Raw genomic sequence first — 18,264 nt, forward strand, 5'->3', positions numbered from 1 at the left:
TAGAACAAGCTGGCCTCAAACTCAGAAATCCACCTGCCTCTGCCTCCCAAGTGCTGGGATTAAAGGCATGCGCCACCATGCCCGGCTGTGTCATTGGTTCTTAATGAAAAAGAATGGCTGATGACTATGGTATTAGAACCAACTCCAAATGCAGTATAGAAAGCCTTGGGTTTCTATCTGGAGAATCAGGGTAAGATGCAGATTTAGGTGTGAGAAGCTGTAAAGGCAAACCATTGACACACAGGAAGTTGGAGGAATTTGTGTTATGAAACTGACTGAAGGAGAATAGTACTGAAACTAGCTTGTTGAGCATAAAGGGATGCTGCTCTGCACAGGACCCAAGATGTTTTTTAATCTCTCATCTAAAACCCAGCATTGACATTGGAACCAATTCCTCCCAGCTCATAATTACAGATGCTAAAAACAACAAGGCTCAGAAAAGCCTCAGAATTTCAATGCTGAACATAAGCACTACCTATAGGAACCATGCTTATATTCTGAGCAGATTACATGACAGAACAACAAATACCACACAGTTTTAAAAATATATTTTTACACAGGCTGGTTAGTGGTTAAGAGCCTGGCTGCCTTTCTAAGAGAACTAGGGTCAGATTTCTAGTACCCACATGGTAGTATCAACAACCATCTATAACTCTAATTCTGGGAGATCTGACACTCTTTTTGGGGCTCCACAGGTACAGCATATGTAGTTAGTTCAAACACATGAATCTTTAAAATCCAAAAAATAAAATTTTACAGTTAAAAACTATTCATATGCATATATTGGTACACATATGACAAAGCACGCAAGAGAAGGCTGGAGAAAATTTCCAGTTGATTCTTTCCTTCCACCATGTAGGTTCTAAGGACTGAACTCAAGGTCTTCAGGTTAAAGGCAGGTGCCTTTAATCCTCTGAGCCATCTTAGCAGTCTCCACTATAGCTTTTAATGACTTAAATGTAGGTTCAAAACTATTACTGTTCGGATGCAGTACTTACATATGTACTCTATCTTCTTTCCTTTGAGGTATATACTACATTATGAAATAACTATTTTAAGAAATGCACATAAGAATAAACATGCCAATAAGTTAATCTTAACATCAAATAGTAACACTGCAGGGTTCTGTCACTATGGGATTCAGCAGGCAGCCATCTTGTGTAGTTATCTATCACTCTACCCAGATCCATAAAGAAACTTTTTAATGTGTCCTAGCAGGGCCTATTCAAAACCTGCAGAAACTGTGAGCTCTAAGAGCCATTGTCACGATAAATATCAAACCCATCTAAGACAGGGCCAAGAAATCAGTTCCTGTGCCTATTTAATATACCTTTATCCAGTGACTAAGTTCTGCATATAGCAAAAACAATTGCAAAGCCAGACTGCACGATCATTAAATATCTCTCAGTGCAGCTTGGATGGGCACAGTGGTGACAAGTGACTGGAAGGGAGCAGAAAGGCAACAACTACAGACATGTTATATATATTTGTGCACAGGAGCTGCTAGGAGGGACTTTCAACCTTGATGTCACTTATCACATAGCACACAGAACCTCCCACAGCTAACCTAAATTACTACCTGGATAACTTTAAAAGTGGTGTGAGCAGGGCTTGAGGGATGATGGGGGGGGGGGGTAAATGCACTTCTGCTCTTGTGGAAGACCTGGGTTTCAGGTGCCCATGTGAGGAGGCTCATATCTCTGAGTCACTCCAGTCTAGAGGATCTGATTCCTTCTCACCTTATTGGGCAGCTACATGCATGTAGTACACATAATTCATACAGGCACACATATACACATACATAAAACAAAGTAACATTTTTAAGCAATATAAACATATACAAAAAAGTCATTCCTTTTACTCACTTTTGTAATAGTCTTTAATATGGCAAAGCGGTCTGCTGGGGGAGGCAAACCAACGAAGAGCGTTTTGTCCAGCCGGCCTGGGCGCAGAATGGCAGGGTCAATGATATCTAGACAAGAGAGAAAAACAGATATAAATGAAATAGAATTTTTTTAAATGTAATTAGTAAAAGATAGGGAAAATTCTTTTTGAAAACAAAAAAATAACAAAAACCAAACTGGGTATTACTGAAGTAAAATGCCCTGGGACTGGGGAAGTGGTTTAGCTGGTAAAGTGCTTACAATGCAGGCATTAAGACAAAATTCAAATCCCCAGAAGTTACATAAATAGTGAAGTACTGCAGCAAGTGCCTGTAAGATCAGCATTGGGAAGGCAGAGATAAGACCCCTAGGGCTTGCTGGTCAGCCAGTCTAGCCACAGTGGGTTCCTGGTTCAATGAGGAATCCTGTGTCAGAAAACAAGGTAAAGATTGAGGAAGGTGCCTGATGACATCCACCTACATGCACGCACATGCAGATTTCATGCACACGCCCCTCTTACACAATCAGAAGCTACTATTTATCAAACTGCATCCATGTGACAATGAAAATCTAACCCTACCTGAGCCCCACAGCTGCTTTTCTTCCAGGACTCTCAATCTGAGGGAATATGTCCTGCCCCAACTACGTTTGTCTCAGTGGGGCTTTTCCTGTCCTTTATCCATGTGTCTGCTGGAATTTCCCAAGAGCACCTAAGCATCCTGTTAATCTTCTCAAGGAAACTGTCTTACTTCCGTGTCCCTGGCTCATAGTACCTAGGGCACAGTGCTGAGCTCCATACTGCCATAACAGTGAGGCTCACTTTAAAATGTTCTGACTTCTCCAATAAGAACCCGTTGGAAAGCCACATCTTTTTCAAGTCTTTATACCAAGACAACAGATGTGAGAAGTACCAATGGCTAAAACTGGCATTTACACAGGCAAATTGAGAAACACACACATGCATGCGCCCATGCATGTACACATAAGCACACAAGGAAACGTTACTGTATCCACTTACATTTAAGTCTTTCTACTTCTCTAATACAGGGCCCTCATGTGTATGCTCTACTAATAAGTATTATCCCAGCCTTCCTTTAGCTATTCATAGCTTGGCACATGGCAGATTCTTAGTTCTTCACCTGAGAATATTCTGAAATACATGGCTGATGGACACAGTTCTGAGCTGACAGTCTTTTCAGCTTCTGAGAAGTATTATACCATTTCTCTCTAGCCTTAATTGTCTTTTGATATAAATCTGCTATTATTTCATTTTCACAGTGCAGATACATGCATACAGGCAAAAACTAACACAATAAAACCACACAAATGTGTGTGTTGGGGGTTGGAGCTCAGTTATTTAGTATGTTTGAGACCCTACGTTCAACTCCCAGCACTGCAAAAAAAAAAAAAAAATGTTTTGGTTAAAAAAATAAACTACACAGAAGATTATTACAGACATCAAAACAAGTCACATGATATGATGAAACAGAACAGTCAAATAATGATGAGTACAACTGAAAAAGATCCAGACAATCTATCTGTACACACGCAGTAAACTGACACAGCAGCCTAAGACAATCTATCTGTACACACGCAGTAAACTGACACAGCAGCCTAAGACAATCTATCTGTACACACGCAGTAAACTGACACAGCAGTCTAAGTGGTAAGGGGAAAAGGAATGGGTGAGACTCAATAGAGCAGAAGATGAAACACAAATGCACAAGAGGGCAAACACAGGTAAACTAAGGTTCATCACTCAGCATAGGCCAAACTAAGTGCAGAATGTTAAACAGAATCCCATGTTTTACAACTAAGAACAATAAAGTGGAGAACAAAGAACTTTAAGATGACTGACACACAAGGGTAAAAAAAACCTCTCGGGAAGGATAAATGGGTATAAATGATGGTGGATATCATCATGAGTGGGCAGATTCTACTGTAACTTCCTTCAAATGAAAATGTGTACCAGCTAGACCACTGAGAAATCCATTCAAGGAGCCAAGTCTGAGGGCTTCATCTCTGTAATCACAGTACTTAAGAGGCTAAGGCAGAAATATGTACATACCAGGTCTTCCAGGGCTACTGTGTGAGCTCCTATCTCAAAAAAGAAACCAAACCAAACTCAAAACATGCTAACATACCATAGCGAGAGGGCTGGGGAGATGACTCAATGGTTAAAAGTACTCGATGTTCTTCTTTTTTTTTTTTTTTTTTTTGGTTTTTCGAGACAGGGTTTCTCTGTGTAGTCCTGGCTGTCCTGGAACTCACTCTGTAGACCAGGCTGGCCTCGAACTCAGAAATCCGCCTGCCTCTGCCTCCCAAGTGCTGGGATTAAAGGCATGTGCCACCACGCCCGGCCTTGATGTTCTTCTAAAGTACTTGAGTTTGTATCCCAATATCCACGTTAGGTGGCTCACAAGTGCCTATTCCTCTGGTTCCTGAGAATTTGACATCTCTTGGCTAACAGACAGTTATCAAACATCACGATACACTATCTAAGAAAGCCTGGGCTACAGGGAGGGCAAAGGATTAAAAAAATAAAGAAAAACTAGAGTAGAATAGAAAAACTAACTTGAACACTTCTGAAGTCTGTAGCCTTTTATCCAAATCCATCATAGTATGCTTAAACTTGATAACAACTTTTAAATCATAGTTATAGGCCAATAATATGGCATGGCATTAGCATGAATCTTTTAAAATTTATCTTAAAATTTCAGGGAAAATGAAGAGCATTTCTTGTTTCCTATGAACTTGAGAGAAACCATACTACATAATTTCTGAGACTACTTTTAGGGTCAAAAGTCTGTATTATATAAGCCAGTCATGGTAGTCCATTGCTATAATGCCAGCACTCAGGAAGCTGGGTAGAAAAACAGATAGCTCAAGGCCAATGTACATCGCAATATCTTGTCTATTAAATCGACAAACCAGAAACAAAAATGAGTATGGTATGAGTATTCTCTGACAAGAAGACAATTTTATTATAATTGTTCTAGTTTGCTCTCTATTGCCGTGATAAACTTCAAGACTTAAAAAACAAAACAAAACAAAACATCCAAATACATATAGTAGGGGAGAAAAGTATTTATTGGGCTTACATTTTGATTCATCATCTCTCCAGCCCTCAGCTAGCTTTCTTATGCAGCCTTTAGTAGGAGTGTCGATTAACACTCAAGATAATCTCTTAGAGACGTGGCCAAAGGCTATTCTTAGCTGTGCAACTAATTATTCAAATCTTCCTAGGTGTCATCTATAGGTCGAGTCAAATTCACAACAAAAACAAGCAGCAGAAAAGTTAATAGAGATAAACAATTTCATAAGAATCAAAAGATAATGCTTTTTAAATTAAAAAAAAAAAAGATTTATTATTTTCTGTGAACAATGTTTTGCCTACCAGTCTATCTGTGCATGACACACTTGCAGTGGATTCCCTGGAACAAAAAGTTGTGTGCTACTGCCCTGTGGGTACTGTAAATTGACCACAGGCCCTATTGGAGAGCAGCAACTGCTGAGCCATCTCTCCAACCCCAATGTTTTTTGTTTTGTTTTGGTTTTTGGTTTTTCAAGACAGGGTTTCTCTGTGTAGCCCTGGCTGTCCTGGAACTCACTTCGTAGACCAGGCTGGCCTTGAACTCAAAAATCCGCCTGCTTCTGCCTCCTGAGTGCTGGGATTAAAGGCATGCGCCACCATTGCCCCAATGTTTTTAATGCAGCATAAACCAGACCTGTGTAAGGTTTTATTCACTTTATAAATGCATTTGCGTGATGTTCTTCTTTCTTACCTGGTCTATTAGTGGCAGCTAAAATAAAAACTTGCTGGCGTGTTTCTAAGCCATCCATCTCTGTAAGCAGCTGATTCACCACACGAACACTAGCACCTGTCTTTAAAAAAAACAAACCAACCTAGTTCCTTCACCTTCACCATAAGGAAAGCAGTCCTTTTTCCTCTACACAGCTGAGCACATTTCCTCTCTTGAATGAGCTTCTGTGGAAGAAGGATTACAGTGACTGAGCAGTAGCATGGATCCAGAAGTCTCAGGGACCCAGAGGCTGAGGCAAGAATATGTATTCCCAAATCTAGGAGTACAGGGTCAATTTGAGCAACAGAAGGGAGAGTGAAAGAGGGACAAAAAAGTATGGATGAGAGGATGAGAGGAGAGAGAGGGAGAAAAGGAGGGCGAGCAGGCAGGCAGGCAGATGGGCACCAATTACTACTTCTTAAGAGTCACTGTCACTATAGATACTATGCAAGCAAAATAAAATTGTCAGTGCATTTCCTCAGCTAAGCTGTTATTATTGCCCATAAGAATGAGGGGGAAAAAATGAACCTTAGAAGAGGTTATCTGTCTAAATCATATGCTTCTGAATTATTTGACAGCTACCATGCACATCATTTGGTCAACTCTAGACTCAGCTTCAAAGCTCTAGATTTTTGCCTATGTTGAATATCCCACATCTTTCAATGCAATACATAAAGGGACATTGAGTACGTTAGATTTTTATCTTTTTCTTGGAGTAAATGGTACAAGTATGGCTATTCAGGACTATACCCAAGGGAATGGTTTAGGAAGTAAGTACAGGAATACAGAGATAAAATACACAGACAATGAAGGAGGAGAGAAAGTGCTGCTATGCTAACTGACTTTCTTCATTTACTATAAATTGATGTACAAAGGCAGCAGTGTGCTTTAACCTGCCGATCCTTTTAGACAGATGCATCTGCAGAGCCTTATTACTACTCTCTGGTGGCACAGCACTAACAATTAAGACATTAGCAAACTCATAATCCAGACTCAGTAACATTAAGAGTTACAGGGTTTAGCCAGGTACTGATTGTGCACACCTTTACTCCCAGCACTTGGGAGGCAGAGGCAGAGGCAGAGGCAGGTGGATCTCTGTGAGTTCAAGACCAGTCTGGTCTACACAGTGAGTCCCAGGACAGGCAGGGTTACACAAAGAAACCTTGTCTTGATAAGAAAAAGAAAAGGAGATGGCTCACTTGCTGCATAAGATATATTTTGTTAATAAAATTGACAAAAAAATAAAGATGGGCATCAGTTACAAAGGTGTAGGAAATGGCTAATTTAACAAATTATTCTTTGGTATTATGTAACCAACATGCTATCTGAAATATGACATAGTATTGACTGTATCTCAATATCATGTTTGTACATCTTTAGACATGATTCATACTTCCCAAATTCTATTCCGTATTATTTGTATATTGCACAAACATCAGATACAAATGTCTCAGAAAGTTCTATTTGTAAAAGAAACACCTAGAAGAAATGATTGTCTAAAACAAGGCATTATCAAGTAAATTCTGCTTTCACTAGACTTGTATACACAGGTAAAAATAAAATCATCAAGATCACATATCCATTCTCATATGTACAGCAGAACTCTAAGCTATCCAAGTACTTATGAGAGATCTCTAGAATGATTAAAATCATAACATAAGGTAGCATGCAGTGGTGTTAGTGTCAGCAACTTGCAGTGTAATCAGGAGAAAGGCATTTTAACTTTTTCCACAAATGTGACTTGTATGAACTTTTATAAGTGTGCATTCACATATAACTAGAAAAACCTTCGTTACTTACTTCTCGGTCTGATCTCCGTGGACATAAAGCATCCACTTCATCAAAAAATATCACGCAGGGTGCTGAGTTCTTGGCTCGCTGAAAAACTTGTCGAACAGCACGTTCACTCTCACCAACATACTAAACATATACAGAAAGCAAATAACATGGAGAGAAAGTTTAATCTTGGGGCTGAGAACCAAATGAAAATAAGAGCAGTTTTACATCATGTAGCGCCTAGGTATTTATATATTCAGGAATGTTAAACAGTAATTTTTAGAGCCCATGAATTTGAGAGAACACAAGCATGGGAATGGTTAGAGAAAAGAGAAGGGAAAAATGTTGTAATTATATTTTAATCTAAAAAGTAATTTAAAAATTGAAGTCATATAGTCAAGAATTCTGAAAGTATTAAACCATATGCAATTGCTAATAGTAAATCATTTTGACGTATAAAAAGTCAATTGTACCAGACGTGGTGGTATACTCCTATATCTCAGTATTTCAGAGGCTGAGACAGGATAATCACCAGTTTCAAACCAGCCTTGAGTACACAGCAAAGCCCTGTCTTAAAAACACAGACAGCCAATTACATATTTAATCAAATCAGCTGATTTTGTTTTTGACAAAATGAAGACTATGTAGAATATAAAATCTCTAGTTAAAAAAAATTCCCATAATTCTATTGTAGTCTAAAACCAATTTCCTATTTCTTACGTAATAAAAATACCCAGGAGTAATTGTTACACATCCAATGATATTATTAAAATAGACATATCAAATTGATATCCACTCCCATACATAAACAAACTTGCTAAAATAGGAAAAACTTTTTTACACAGCAATAGTGGAGTCGGGTAAATGTGCAAGGCATCCCACAGATTCATAATGGCTTACTCCATGTTAAAAATCTAAATTTAAATATAAACATTAAGTACAGCCAAGGAAACAGCTATCCATAAGTAGCAATATTATCAGGACAGAGTAATTAGATAATTTACATGTAAGGACAAGGTTTTCCTCTATGGCTACACATAAAAAAAAAAAAAAATTCTGTTAGTACAACAATGTTCAGCATATATAAGGCCCAAGAATCATAAAAAAAGAAAAAGTTTTCACAACTAACACTAAGAGCAAGGTTTGGGATGGGGAGATAATGGCTTGCTGTGCAAGCATAAGGATCTGAGTTCAATTCCCATGATCCACATGAAAAAAACCCAAAACAAAAACCCAACATGGTGGCTAGAATTTATGATCCTGATCCTTGGAGCTTGCTCATCAGCCAGTCTGCACCAGTCAGCAAGCTCCAGTCTGCTTACTCTGAGGCCCTGTTTCAATGAAACAAGGTAGAAGAACCCGAGGAACATCCCAAGGTATACCTCTAGTGTCCCCACACACCCGAGAACCCTCCAACACATACAAAACAAGCACACTCTACTACTTTGAGATATCTAATTTTCTCATTTATATATTTTCTGTATGGCAAGGGAGGAGGCATGCCAGAGCTGAGATAGCTCACATGACAAGTGCATCGATGCATGCATGAGGACTCAAGTTCAATTCCTGGAACCTATTGACAAAGCTGGGCACTAGGGAGTCAGAGAAGGCAGTTCCTGGGGTCCACTGTACAGCAATTTAGTCTCACAAGACCCAGGTCCCAGTAAGTGACCCTGTCTCAAAACACAAGGTGGACAGGTTCTGAAGACCAACACCCAAGGTAGACCCCTAACTTCCATACACATGTACATCTGTACACATGCATTAGTGTACACACACACACACACACACACACGAACAATTCATACTTCACAGACTGTTCAAGAATAAATACATTTGCTGGGTAGTGTTGGTGCACGCCTTTAATCCCAGCACTTGGAAGGAAGAAGCAGGCAGATTTCTGAGTTCAAGGCCAGCCTGGTCTACAGAGTGAGTTCCAGGACAGCCAGGGCTGTACAGAGAAACCCTGTCTCATAAAACCAAAAGAAAAAATAAAAACGAAACCAAAAAAACCAAAAAAGAATAACTGCATTTGATTTGAAGTGTCTGACAAATAGCAGATAATTATTATCAATGTTAGTAACTGTAATCAATCATGTCTATTTTAAAGCAGAAACTCAAGTTCATCGTTTAATAGACTTACTCAAGAAAGCATTTATAAACCCTGTATGTTATAGATAGCAAGTTCAATCCTCCAACTCTGTAGCAGAGTTTTGTGAAAATCTCACAACTGTCCAAAGACCTGAGAGCGCAGAGTCCTATAATTAAAATTGACACATTTTATCTTAATTAAAATAATGGCTGATGCCACATGACTTACCATATTCAGTAATTCAGGGCCTTTGACAGATATAAAATTTAGTCCAGACTCATTTGCCACAGCCTAGCCAGAAGAAATAACAAGATGTAAAATAAATAGAAAAGAAATCTTTGTACTACACATATACATATATACATGTATTAGGTGGTCAAATATTAAAAGAAATGTTAAGACAAATGTTGTGGCATGTATACACCTTCAATCACAGCAGTCAGGAGGCAGAAGCAGGCACACCTCTAAGAGTTTATCAATGAGCTCTACTCAACTGAAAAGAGGCCTCATCTAAATAAACAAAAGCAATTTTAAATGGTAATTACAAATTTAAGTTGTGAGATGAATACTCACACTCTACTAATGCCACAAATCTTTAGAAAGCCACCTTGGTATACTTTAAAAACATGCATTCTATTCACAGAAAAATGATTTAGGACTATTCTAATAAAATTACCGGTGAATATAAGATTGTATAATGTAATGGAATTTTGTTTGTTTCCTTAGTTGTTGTTGTTGTTTTTTTTTTTTGAAACAAAGCTTTCCTGTGGCCTAGGCTAGCCTCAAACTCTTTGTGTAGCAGAGGATAACCTTAAAACTCTTGATTCTCCTGACTCTAGCTCCCAAAGTACTGGGATTACAGGCATGTGCAACCATCTCTATATTACCACAAACTACAAAACATCTCTATGGCAAACTATAATACAGGCATTAAAAACCTTAAAGCATTTTTATTACATTTATGTATGTGTACATGTGCATATGTGTAGGTGTGCATGGGCTTTACATTGCTCTTCTGAGGAGTCAGTTCTTTCCTTCCACAAGGTGGGATCTGGGATTGAATTCAGACATCAGCCTTAACCTGCTCACTGGCCATCTCTTTAGCCCAAGGTATTAAAGATACTGTATTCAGGGCTGGAGAGAGTGCTCAGTGGTAAAAGCACTGGCTGCTTTCCCAGAGGACCTGGGTTTGATTCCAGCACCCAAATGGCAGTTGGTATAACCCTTTGTACAACTCCAGTTCCAGGGTTTCTTTTGCTGTCTTTTGATCTCTCATGGCCCCAGGCACACATATGGTACAATCAATTATTGAAAATAAAAATACTGTATTTAGGAAATAATGCTAAGCAAGAAAAGTGTGCTTAAAAACCTTTCATTTGAAGCCAGGTATAATAATTCACTTTTTTTTAAATTTTGTTTTCTCTTTTAAGATTTATTTATTTATTTTTATGTATATGAGTACACTGTAGCTGTACAGATGGTTGTGAGCCTTCATGGGGTTGTTGAATTTTTAGGATCTCTGCTCGCTCTGGTCAACTCTGACCGCTCCAGCCCGAAGACTTATTTATTATTATACATAGGCACACTGTAGCTGACTTCAGACACACCAGAAGAGGGCGTCAGATCTCATTACCGGTGGTATGGGCCACCATGTGGTTGTTGGGATTTGAACTCAGGACCTTCGGAAGAGCAGTCAGTGCTCTTACCCGCTGAGCCATCTTGCCAGCCCATAAATCACATTTATAATCCTAGCACTCAGGAGGCTAAAACAGAAGGATCTGTAAGAGGCTGAGGTCAGCCTGCACTACTTGAGTCCTAGACCAACCCAGGATACAGAGAAAGACACTATTCCCTGTAATTAAAATAAAAAGTTTTTAAAATAAAACTTTACATTTTTGGAATACATACACATATTGCTATGGTTTAGATTATGAAACATCTCTCAAAGGTTTGTATGGTTAAAGGCTTGAGTTTCTGCTGACAAGAGTTTTGAGAAGTAACTGGATCTTAAGAGATTTGACCTAACAGATTGATACATTATCCATGGAAGGCCATTTCTCAGGAGAAAGGGACAACAGGATGGTGTGGGGAATGGGAAAGGAGAAGGAAGGACTGTGAGGAGAGAAGGGAAGGAAAGCTATGACTGGAATATAAAGTAAATAAATTAAGAAATAAAAATAATAATTCAATCTCCTGGAGTGGTGGTAGTACATGCCTTGAATCTGGGAGGCAGGGGCAGGCAGATCTCTTTATGAGAACAGCTTGTTTCCAGGAGGGTTCCAGGACAGCCAAAGCTACACAGAGAAACCTTGCCGGGGGTGGGGGGTGGGGGGGTAGGTGATGGGGGTGGGATTTGATCTCATTACTGAGAGGCAGCGAAATGCTTGAGAATGGAAGTCATCAGGGCACATTCTGGTAAGATGTATCTTGTGCCCACTCTCTCCCAAGCTTTTCCTCTCTGCTTCCTAGCTGCCATGAGGTGAGCTACTTTTCTGTCACCTTTCTGACATGGTGTTCTCCCTCCCCAAAGGCATGGAAACAGGAGCTACCAGTTACTGAAGCCTCAGAAATCATGAGCCAAAACATGTCTGCATTTGATCACACCAATCAAAGCTCATTAACCAATTATCTTATCTATATTATGTCTTGATATGCATAAAAGAAAGATACCTGAAACTGACTACCAAATAAAACAGTGGTAGCAGAAAGCAACAGTAGGATTATAAATGTTTTCCCCTTTTGCTAATTTACATCTTCTACTGCAGAAAGGCTTTTGAAAATATCATAAAGAACATAGTAGAAAATACTCATTATAATTAAGCAAAAGCAAGAATCAAGAACAATGCAAAGGTCAGAATGACCCTGAGCAAGAGTGAGTACTGCAAGTTCATGAATGTTGCACAGCTTTGAGAAACACATGAGCCTTTTTGTCTTTAGGGGACAGGACCCTTTTCTTGCTTCTTTCCCAGGAATGAGGGTGACACAACCAATTAAAAGCATTTTGTTCTAAAGGACAATGTAGAAACTTCTACTGAAAAAGAAAATCAGTTGCTAAAATGGACTTCTAACACAGTGTATACAAAAGATTTATTTCATGATGTTATTTAAACCTTCATTATCCTACTGAAGGCAAGAAATGCAACACACGCAGTAGAACTTGTGCCATACCTTTGCTAGCAGGGTTTTTCCACACCCAGGAGGACCAGCTAGGAGGATGCCAGCTGGAGTGCCCAAACCAAGAGTTCTGAACTGGTCTGGGTTGCGAACAGGTGCCTAGAAGAAACAATGCCAACTGTGATCCATTATACATGCTCACTTTACACTGAGGGCTCAAATGTATGTCACCTCTTATATTTAACCCTGACCACAAAGCCTAAAAATGCTGGTGACTGGTCAATTTTTGTTTTTGACATAAGGTACATGGTACATGGTGATAAACAGGAAAGGCTCTCTCTTTTCATTTTTCTGGTTTTGGCGACAAGGTCGCACTATATATTCTAGTTAGCCTCCATCTCAATACGTAGACCAGGCTGGCCTCAGGTTCAAAGATCTGTCTCTGTCTCCTAAGAACAAAGATTAAAGGTATGTCCTACCACATCAAGCCAGACACTGTTCTTAAGGAATTTATACATACATGTAAATTATGAGAACATTTTAGACAAAACAATACAGTATTTCATTATAAAATGTGCCAGTGTATGCACAGATCCAGGACACTCTCTAGCCAAGCAGAGTCTCTTGTTCTTTCTGTTGCATGTACCAAGCAGGCTGGCCCACAAGCCTCCAGGAAGCTTTGCAGTCTCTGCCTTGTCCCCCTCCTGGGAGTGCTGTAGCTATAGACATTAACTACTGTACCTGATTTAACATGGCTTCTGGAGACACAAACTCAGACCCTTACCCTTACATGGCAAATGGTTTACCCCCTGAACTATTCTCCCAGCCAAGATGAACTATTTCAATATATTAAAATCAAGTTTTATAAAATCAACCAAATTTCTAAGTTATGAAAGTCCAGGAAGCAACTTTCTCAGGGAAATCAGAGGCAGCCGAGCCCATACATGGTTAAATACCAAACATGTTGATTGCTCTCTACAATCCTAGTGTGCTTTCACATTTGGTAGTACATACCTCCTAAATGGGTCACAACTCAAAATGGTCAGTAAGCAGAAAAGTAAAAGTAAATGAAAATCAATCAAGTTCCATGGGTATCAAAGCTGCCGTGACCCTCTTGACTATGACCAAGAAGGTAGTTTTCACACACATTGGTCTCGAGTGAAACCTGAATTTGTTTTTCTTGAATTCACTATGTAGTAACCAAACACAAACAAAACAATGAGTATGAAACATTTTAAGAGAACGACACCTCACTGTTGGGACAGTTAAAACAAAAAAAGATGACAAACTGAAGCTGAATTTATATTTGAACTGAATCTCAGTAAAGCCATATTTTTAAACATGCATTTGGGAGCTCAGAGATGACTTAATGGTTGAGTACTTATTGCTCTTGCAGAGAACCTTTGAACCCAACACCCAGAAAAAGTGGTTCTCAATAATCTATAACGTCAATTCCAGAGGAGTGATGCCTTCAGACCTCTGCCAGTACTAGACATGTACACGGTACAAATATATACATGGAGGTAAAACACTCATATACATAAAATAAGAAGGACATAATCTGGTAGACAAGCATGCAGGTTTTTTTTAGATCTTAACTCACAACCAATGCCGATGGCACTGATAGCTGGTATACCTACCAATATTGCCATTATAAGCTCGTCTCTAATATCTTCCAGGGCACCAATATCAGCCCATGTCACATTAGGGACAGTTACAAAGCCTTCCCTTTTGGCAGAAGGCTGGACTTCTGCTAGAGCAACAATGAAATCATTCAATTCAATGCACAGTCCTTGCATCTGTTCCTCTGAGAGGGGATCTTGGTCTCTTAGCAACCCCAACAGCCTTTGCAATTCATCCTTTAAAGATAAGCGTTAAAGGAAAACAATGTGAACCACAAAGTTACATTTAATTTACATAAGTATTCTAAGATTCTCTAAGTTATAGTGAATTTAACGAACTATGCATTGTAATAATGTCTCTAGGCGAGATATATTTCTTTCTAAGTACATCATTTATTTGGTGAAATAAAAAAAATCAATTATAATCAAGAAATATGAAAATCATTTCTAGGTCAGTATTAGTGGCCAATGCCACTCAGTCACCCACAGCTAAAATGTAAGTTTGAGGCCAAAATGGCTGGAGGTGGGGGGAGAAGAGAGAGAGAAGAGAGATTGATTTGATATTATAATTCTAAATTTTAAGCTAGGGTTAGATAATGCAAACATAGGCACTTGGCCAAAAATATCCATCTCACCAATTCTATTTCATTTCTAAACATTAATAAAGCAGCTGACTTAAGACAAAATTACTCGGGAAACAATGTAAATTCATTTTAAGTTTCTCTAATAACTTATCAACAAAATCCACAGTAAGGAACCTTTCTAGTTCAATGAATCTTGAACTCCAAAGGCAGATTTTTGCTTTCTGAAGAACATTAAGGTTCACACATTGAGAGTTCTTAGTGCTCTCATGGAGTACTTGGGTTTGATTCCCAGCACCCACAAGTAACTCACAACCATCTGTAACTCCAGTCCCAGGAGACCAGAAGCTGTCTTCTGACTTCCATGGGCAATAGGAGTACATGCCTGAATACACACACACACACACACACACACACACACACACACACAAAGGTAAAACACTCATACATATAAAACAATAAAATCTAAAAGAAAATTGAAATACAGCTCTACTTAGTAGAATCATGTAGTAAATCCCATAATGCATCTCTCACTGATATGCATCTTGCACTATATGAAGTTTACACCATTTGCCATCTGTATATGAAAATACAGTTATGGGCTGGTGAGATGGCTCAGTGGGTAAGAGCANCCNATTGCTCTTCCAAAGGTCCGGAGTTCAAATCCCAGCAACCACATGGTGGCTCATAACCATCCGTAACAAGATCTGACGCCCTCTTCTGGAGTGTCTGAAGACAGCTACAGTGTACTTACATATATAATAAATAAATAAATCTTAAAAAAAAAAAAGAGAAAATACAGTTATCTAATTGAAAATTTGGAAATTTAAGTATTTCTAGCAATTCTGTGAGACTATCTTTACAGATTAGAAAACTTGACTTACTAAACTGAATTTTTGAATCAACCAATCATCAAATCAGGCTAAAATCCTGCATTGTGGCCCTGACAGCTCATGCCTATAATCCATACATTAGAAGATGAAGCTTGAAGTTAGTCGAAACTATTGTTATAAGAAACAAATCTACCTCAAGACAAACAAGCAAACAAAAAAAGAAAATTAAAGTAAATCCTAAATTGTATGCTATATTATAAAAAGAATGAATCTATCATGGTTGACAGGAACAATGATGGTTTCAAATAAGAAAGAAGAACAACTGTTTTAAAACAAAAGACCTGGATTTAGAACCTGCTTTGCAAAGCAGAGACCAGGCAGAGACCAGTTGTAGCAAAGTACAACTTCTTAAACCTGGGTCTTTGATAACAAAGTAAGGAAACCTCCTACCCAAATTACACAATGCTGTGTTACAATAAGCTTTTATGATTTACCACTTAACCAGAAGTTTCACATAAATGCCAATGCTTTGGCAGGAACCACAAACGTTTTCCGTAAAGGACTAAATCTTGGTCGCGTGTGGAGGCATGAACACAAGGTAAGAGAAAGCACACCTGTGTTCCAGAAGTGGGTTCAGCTCCCAGCCTTTCCTCCTGGTCTCCTTCAGAGGGCAAGCCTTCAGTCTCTAGCTTTTTCTTCTGCTGCACCTGCTGTTTCATCAAGACCCTATTGACCGCACACATGGCCGCCTCTCGGCAAAGAGCCATCAGATCAGCGCCAACAAAGCCTGGTGTTAGGTGTGCTAAGTGACAAAAATTAAAAGTTTCCGGAAGCCTCAGTTTTCGGCATAACGTTTGGAGAATTCTGCAGAAAAGGTAGTTTAAAAAATTCAGACTCCATGACTACTAGTAAAAGTAAATTCCTAATAAAAAAAAAAAGTAAATTCCTACCTATATTTACTTGAAAGCTTATACATTAATCTGTACTGATAGTATCATAATGAATGCTATATAAGATGAAACAAATCACTTAATAAATGCTCACTACTCTAACTACATACCCAACTTTATTCCAGAAAAGCTTATGCTAATATCTGTAAATTGGGAACTATGCTGTATACTATAAAGATGATAAGCACAGGTTTGTTTGTTTTTTATCCACTTTTCAGTGTTTTGCAATATTGTAGAGGAAATAGCTTGTGGGGGACACACTTACAGAGCAAATAAAATATGTACTTACCAGAAAGAGAAACCTACTCAAACCATACTTCATACTATCTAATACTAAAAGTTTGTCCCCCCTACTCCACCCTTGAAATGAGGTCTTAGTATGTATGTAGACCTTGCTGGCCTGAACTTGGTATGTAGAGAAGGCTGATCTTGAACTTAGACAACCTCTGTCATCTAGAAACTAGAACCAATGTCATGTTCCATCATGCCCAGCTCTACAAGTTATCTTTTATAAGCATATATTCATTATACAAAATGAAGTTTTCATAGTGATATTTATCTTGGTACTTCAAACATCCAACATTGGATTTTAAGGCAGGGTCTCGTGCAACTCAAAGTGGTCTCAAATTCTGCATGTAGTGGAGGATGGCCTTGAACTCTTGATCCTCCTGCCTCTACCTACCAAGTATTAGGATTACAGATCTGTGCCACCATAATCAGCTAACATCATCTTATATTATGATAGCTACTGTTCCTATTCCCATCATTTCCTGTTGTTCAGATCCTATACCACATGTAAAACATTTCATTAAGCCCAAGTGACAATAAGGTAAGTGCCAATGTCATTTATTGTAAGAGATGCAGGTCCTCTTATGTTGCCCTGGCTAAGTCCTCTGCTCAATTTATCTCTCTGACTCAGTTTCCTAAGTATAAGAGACTACATACAGATACATGATACCATACACAGCTTTTAATCTGTGCTTTTTCAACTTTTTAGATGACATTCAAATGGAGTTAGAATTTAGTTTTAAAAGGCCTTTAAGGTATGACCATTTCCTATGCCTATAGGCTTCAGGGTAAATTATACACAAAAATGTTCATACATGTAGAGGAAATATATTTTGAGAATCCTAGTATATGCATATTTCATTAGCAAAGAAAGGTTATCCAATTTGGTTCTTTCCATGTGAACTCTAACTGATGGATAAAAGAATTTTTACAAAGCCTTATAAACACGCAAACTATTAGGAGTTCCCAGAATAAACAGTCCAAGTCTTAACAATTCATATGTTAAGAAACAGGATGAGTTTTAACAGATTTGGGTTTTGTTGTTGTTTTTGTTTGAGTTTTTGGAGACAGGATATTGCATAATCCAGGCTGGTTCCACACTTGTATAAAGCTCAGCTGCTCTATACTTCATAAATAAATGAGTAAAATGAATATTATTTTGCTGGTTGTATTAAAGTATTAGTAAATAAGCTTTGATAATAAGCCATTTAAAGAATACATGTAGCCGGGCCTGGTGGCGCAGGCCTTTAATCCCAGCACTCGGGAGGCAGAGGCAGGCGGATTTCTGAGTTCGAGGCCAGCCTGGTCTACCAAGTGAGTTC

The 18,264-nt window shown here is 38.6% G+C and overlaps 1 protein-coding gene across 1 annotated transcript in view; it reads right to left on the reverse strand.

Annotated features, from left to right (window-relative positions):
* Nucleotides 1-18,264, reverse strand: part of Nvl (nuclear VCP like) — a 49,192-nt gene that overhangs the window by 7,166 nt on the left and 23,762 nt on the right. Inside the window, exons 13-20 of the mRNA XM_021198604.2 lie at nucleotides 16,319-16,568; nucleotides 14,309-14,527; nucleotides 12,723-12,827; nucleotides 9,783-9,845; nucleotides 7,487-7,606; nucleotides 5,669-5,768; nucleotides 1,866-1,972; nucleotides 413-417 (exon numbers count right to left, since the gene is read on the reverse strand). Coding sequence (XP_021054263.1) covers nucleotides 413-417; nucleotides 1,866-1,972; nucleotides 5,669-5,768; nucleotides 7,487-7,606; nucleotides 9,783-9,845; nucleotides 12,723-12,827; nucleotides 14,309-14,527; nucleotides 16,319-16,568 — 969 coding nt within the window. The remainder of the gene's footprint in view (nucleotides 1-412; nucleotides 418-1,865; nucleotides 1,973-5,668; nucleotides 5,769-7,486; nucleotides 7,607-9,782; nucleotides 9,846-12,722; nucleotides 12,828-14,308; nucleotides 14,528-16,318; nucleotides 16,569-18,264) is intronic.

This window comes from Mus pahari, chromosome 5, assembly GCF_900095145.1.
Source record: "Mus pahari chromosome 5, PAHARI_EIJ_v1.1, whole genome shotgun sequence".
NCBI classification, from domain to species: domain Eukaryota; kingdom Metazoa; phylum Chordata; class Mammalia; order Rodentia; family Muridae; genus Mus; species Mus pahari.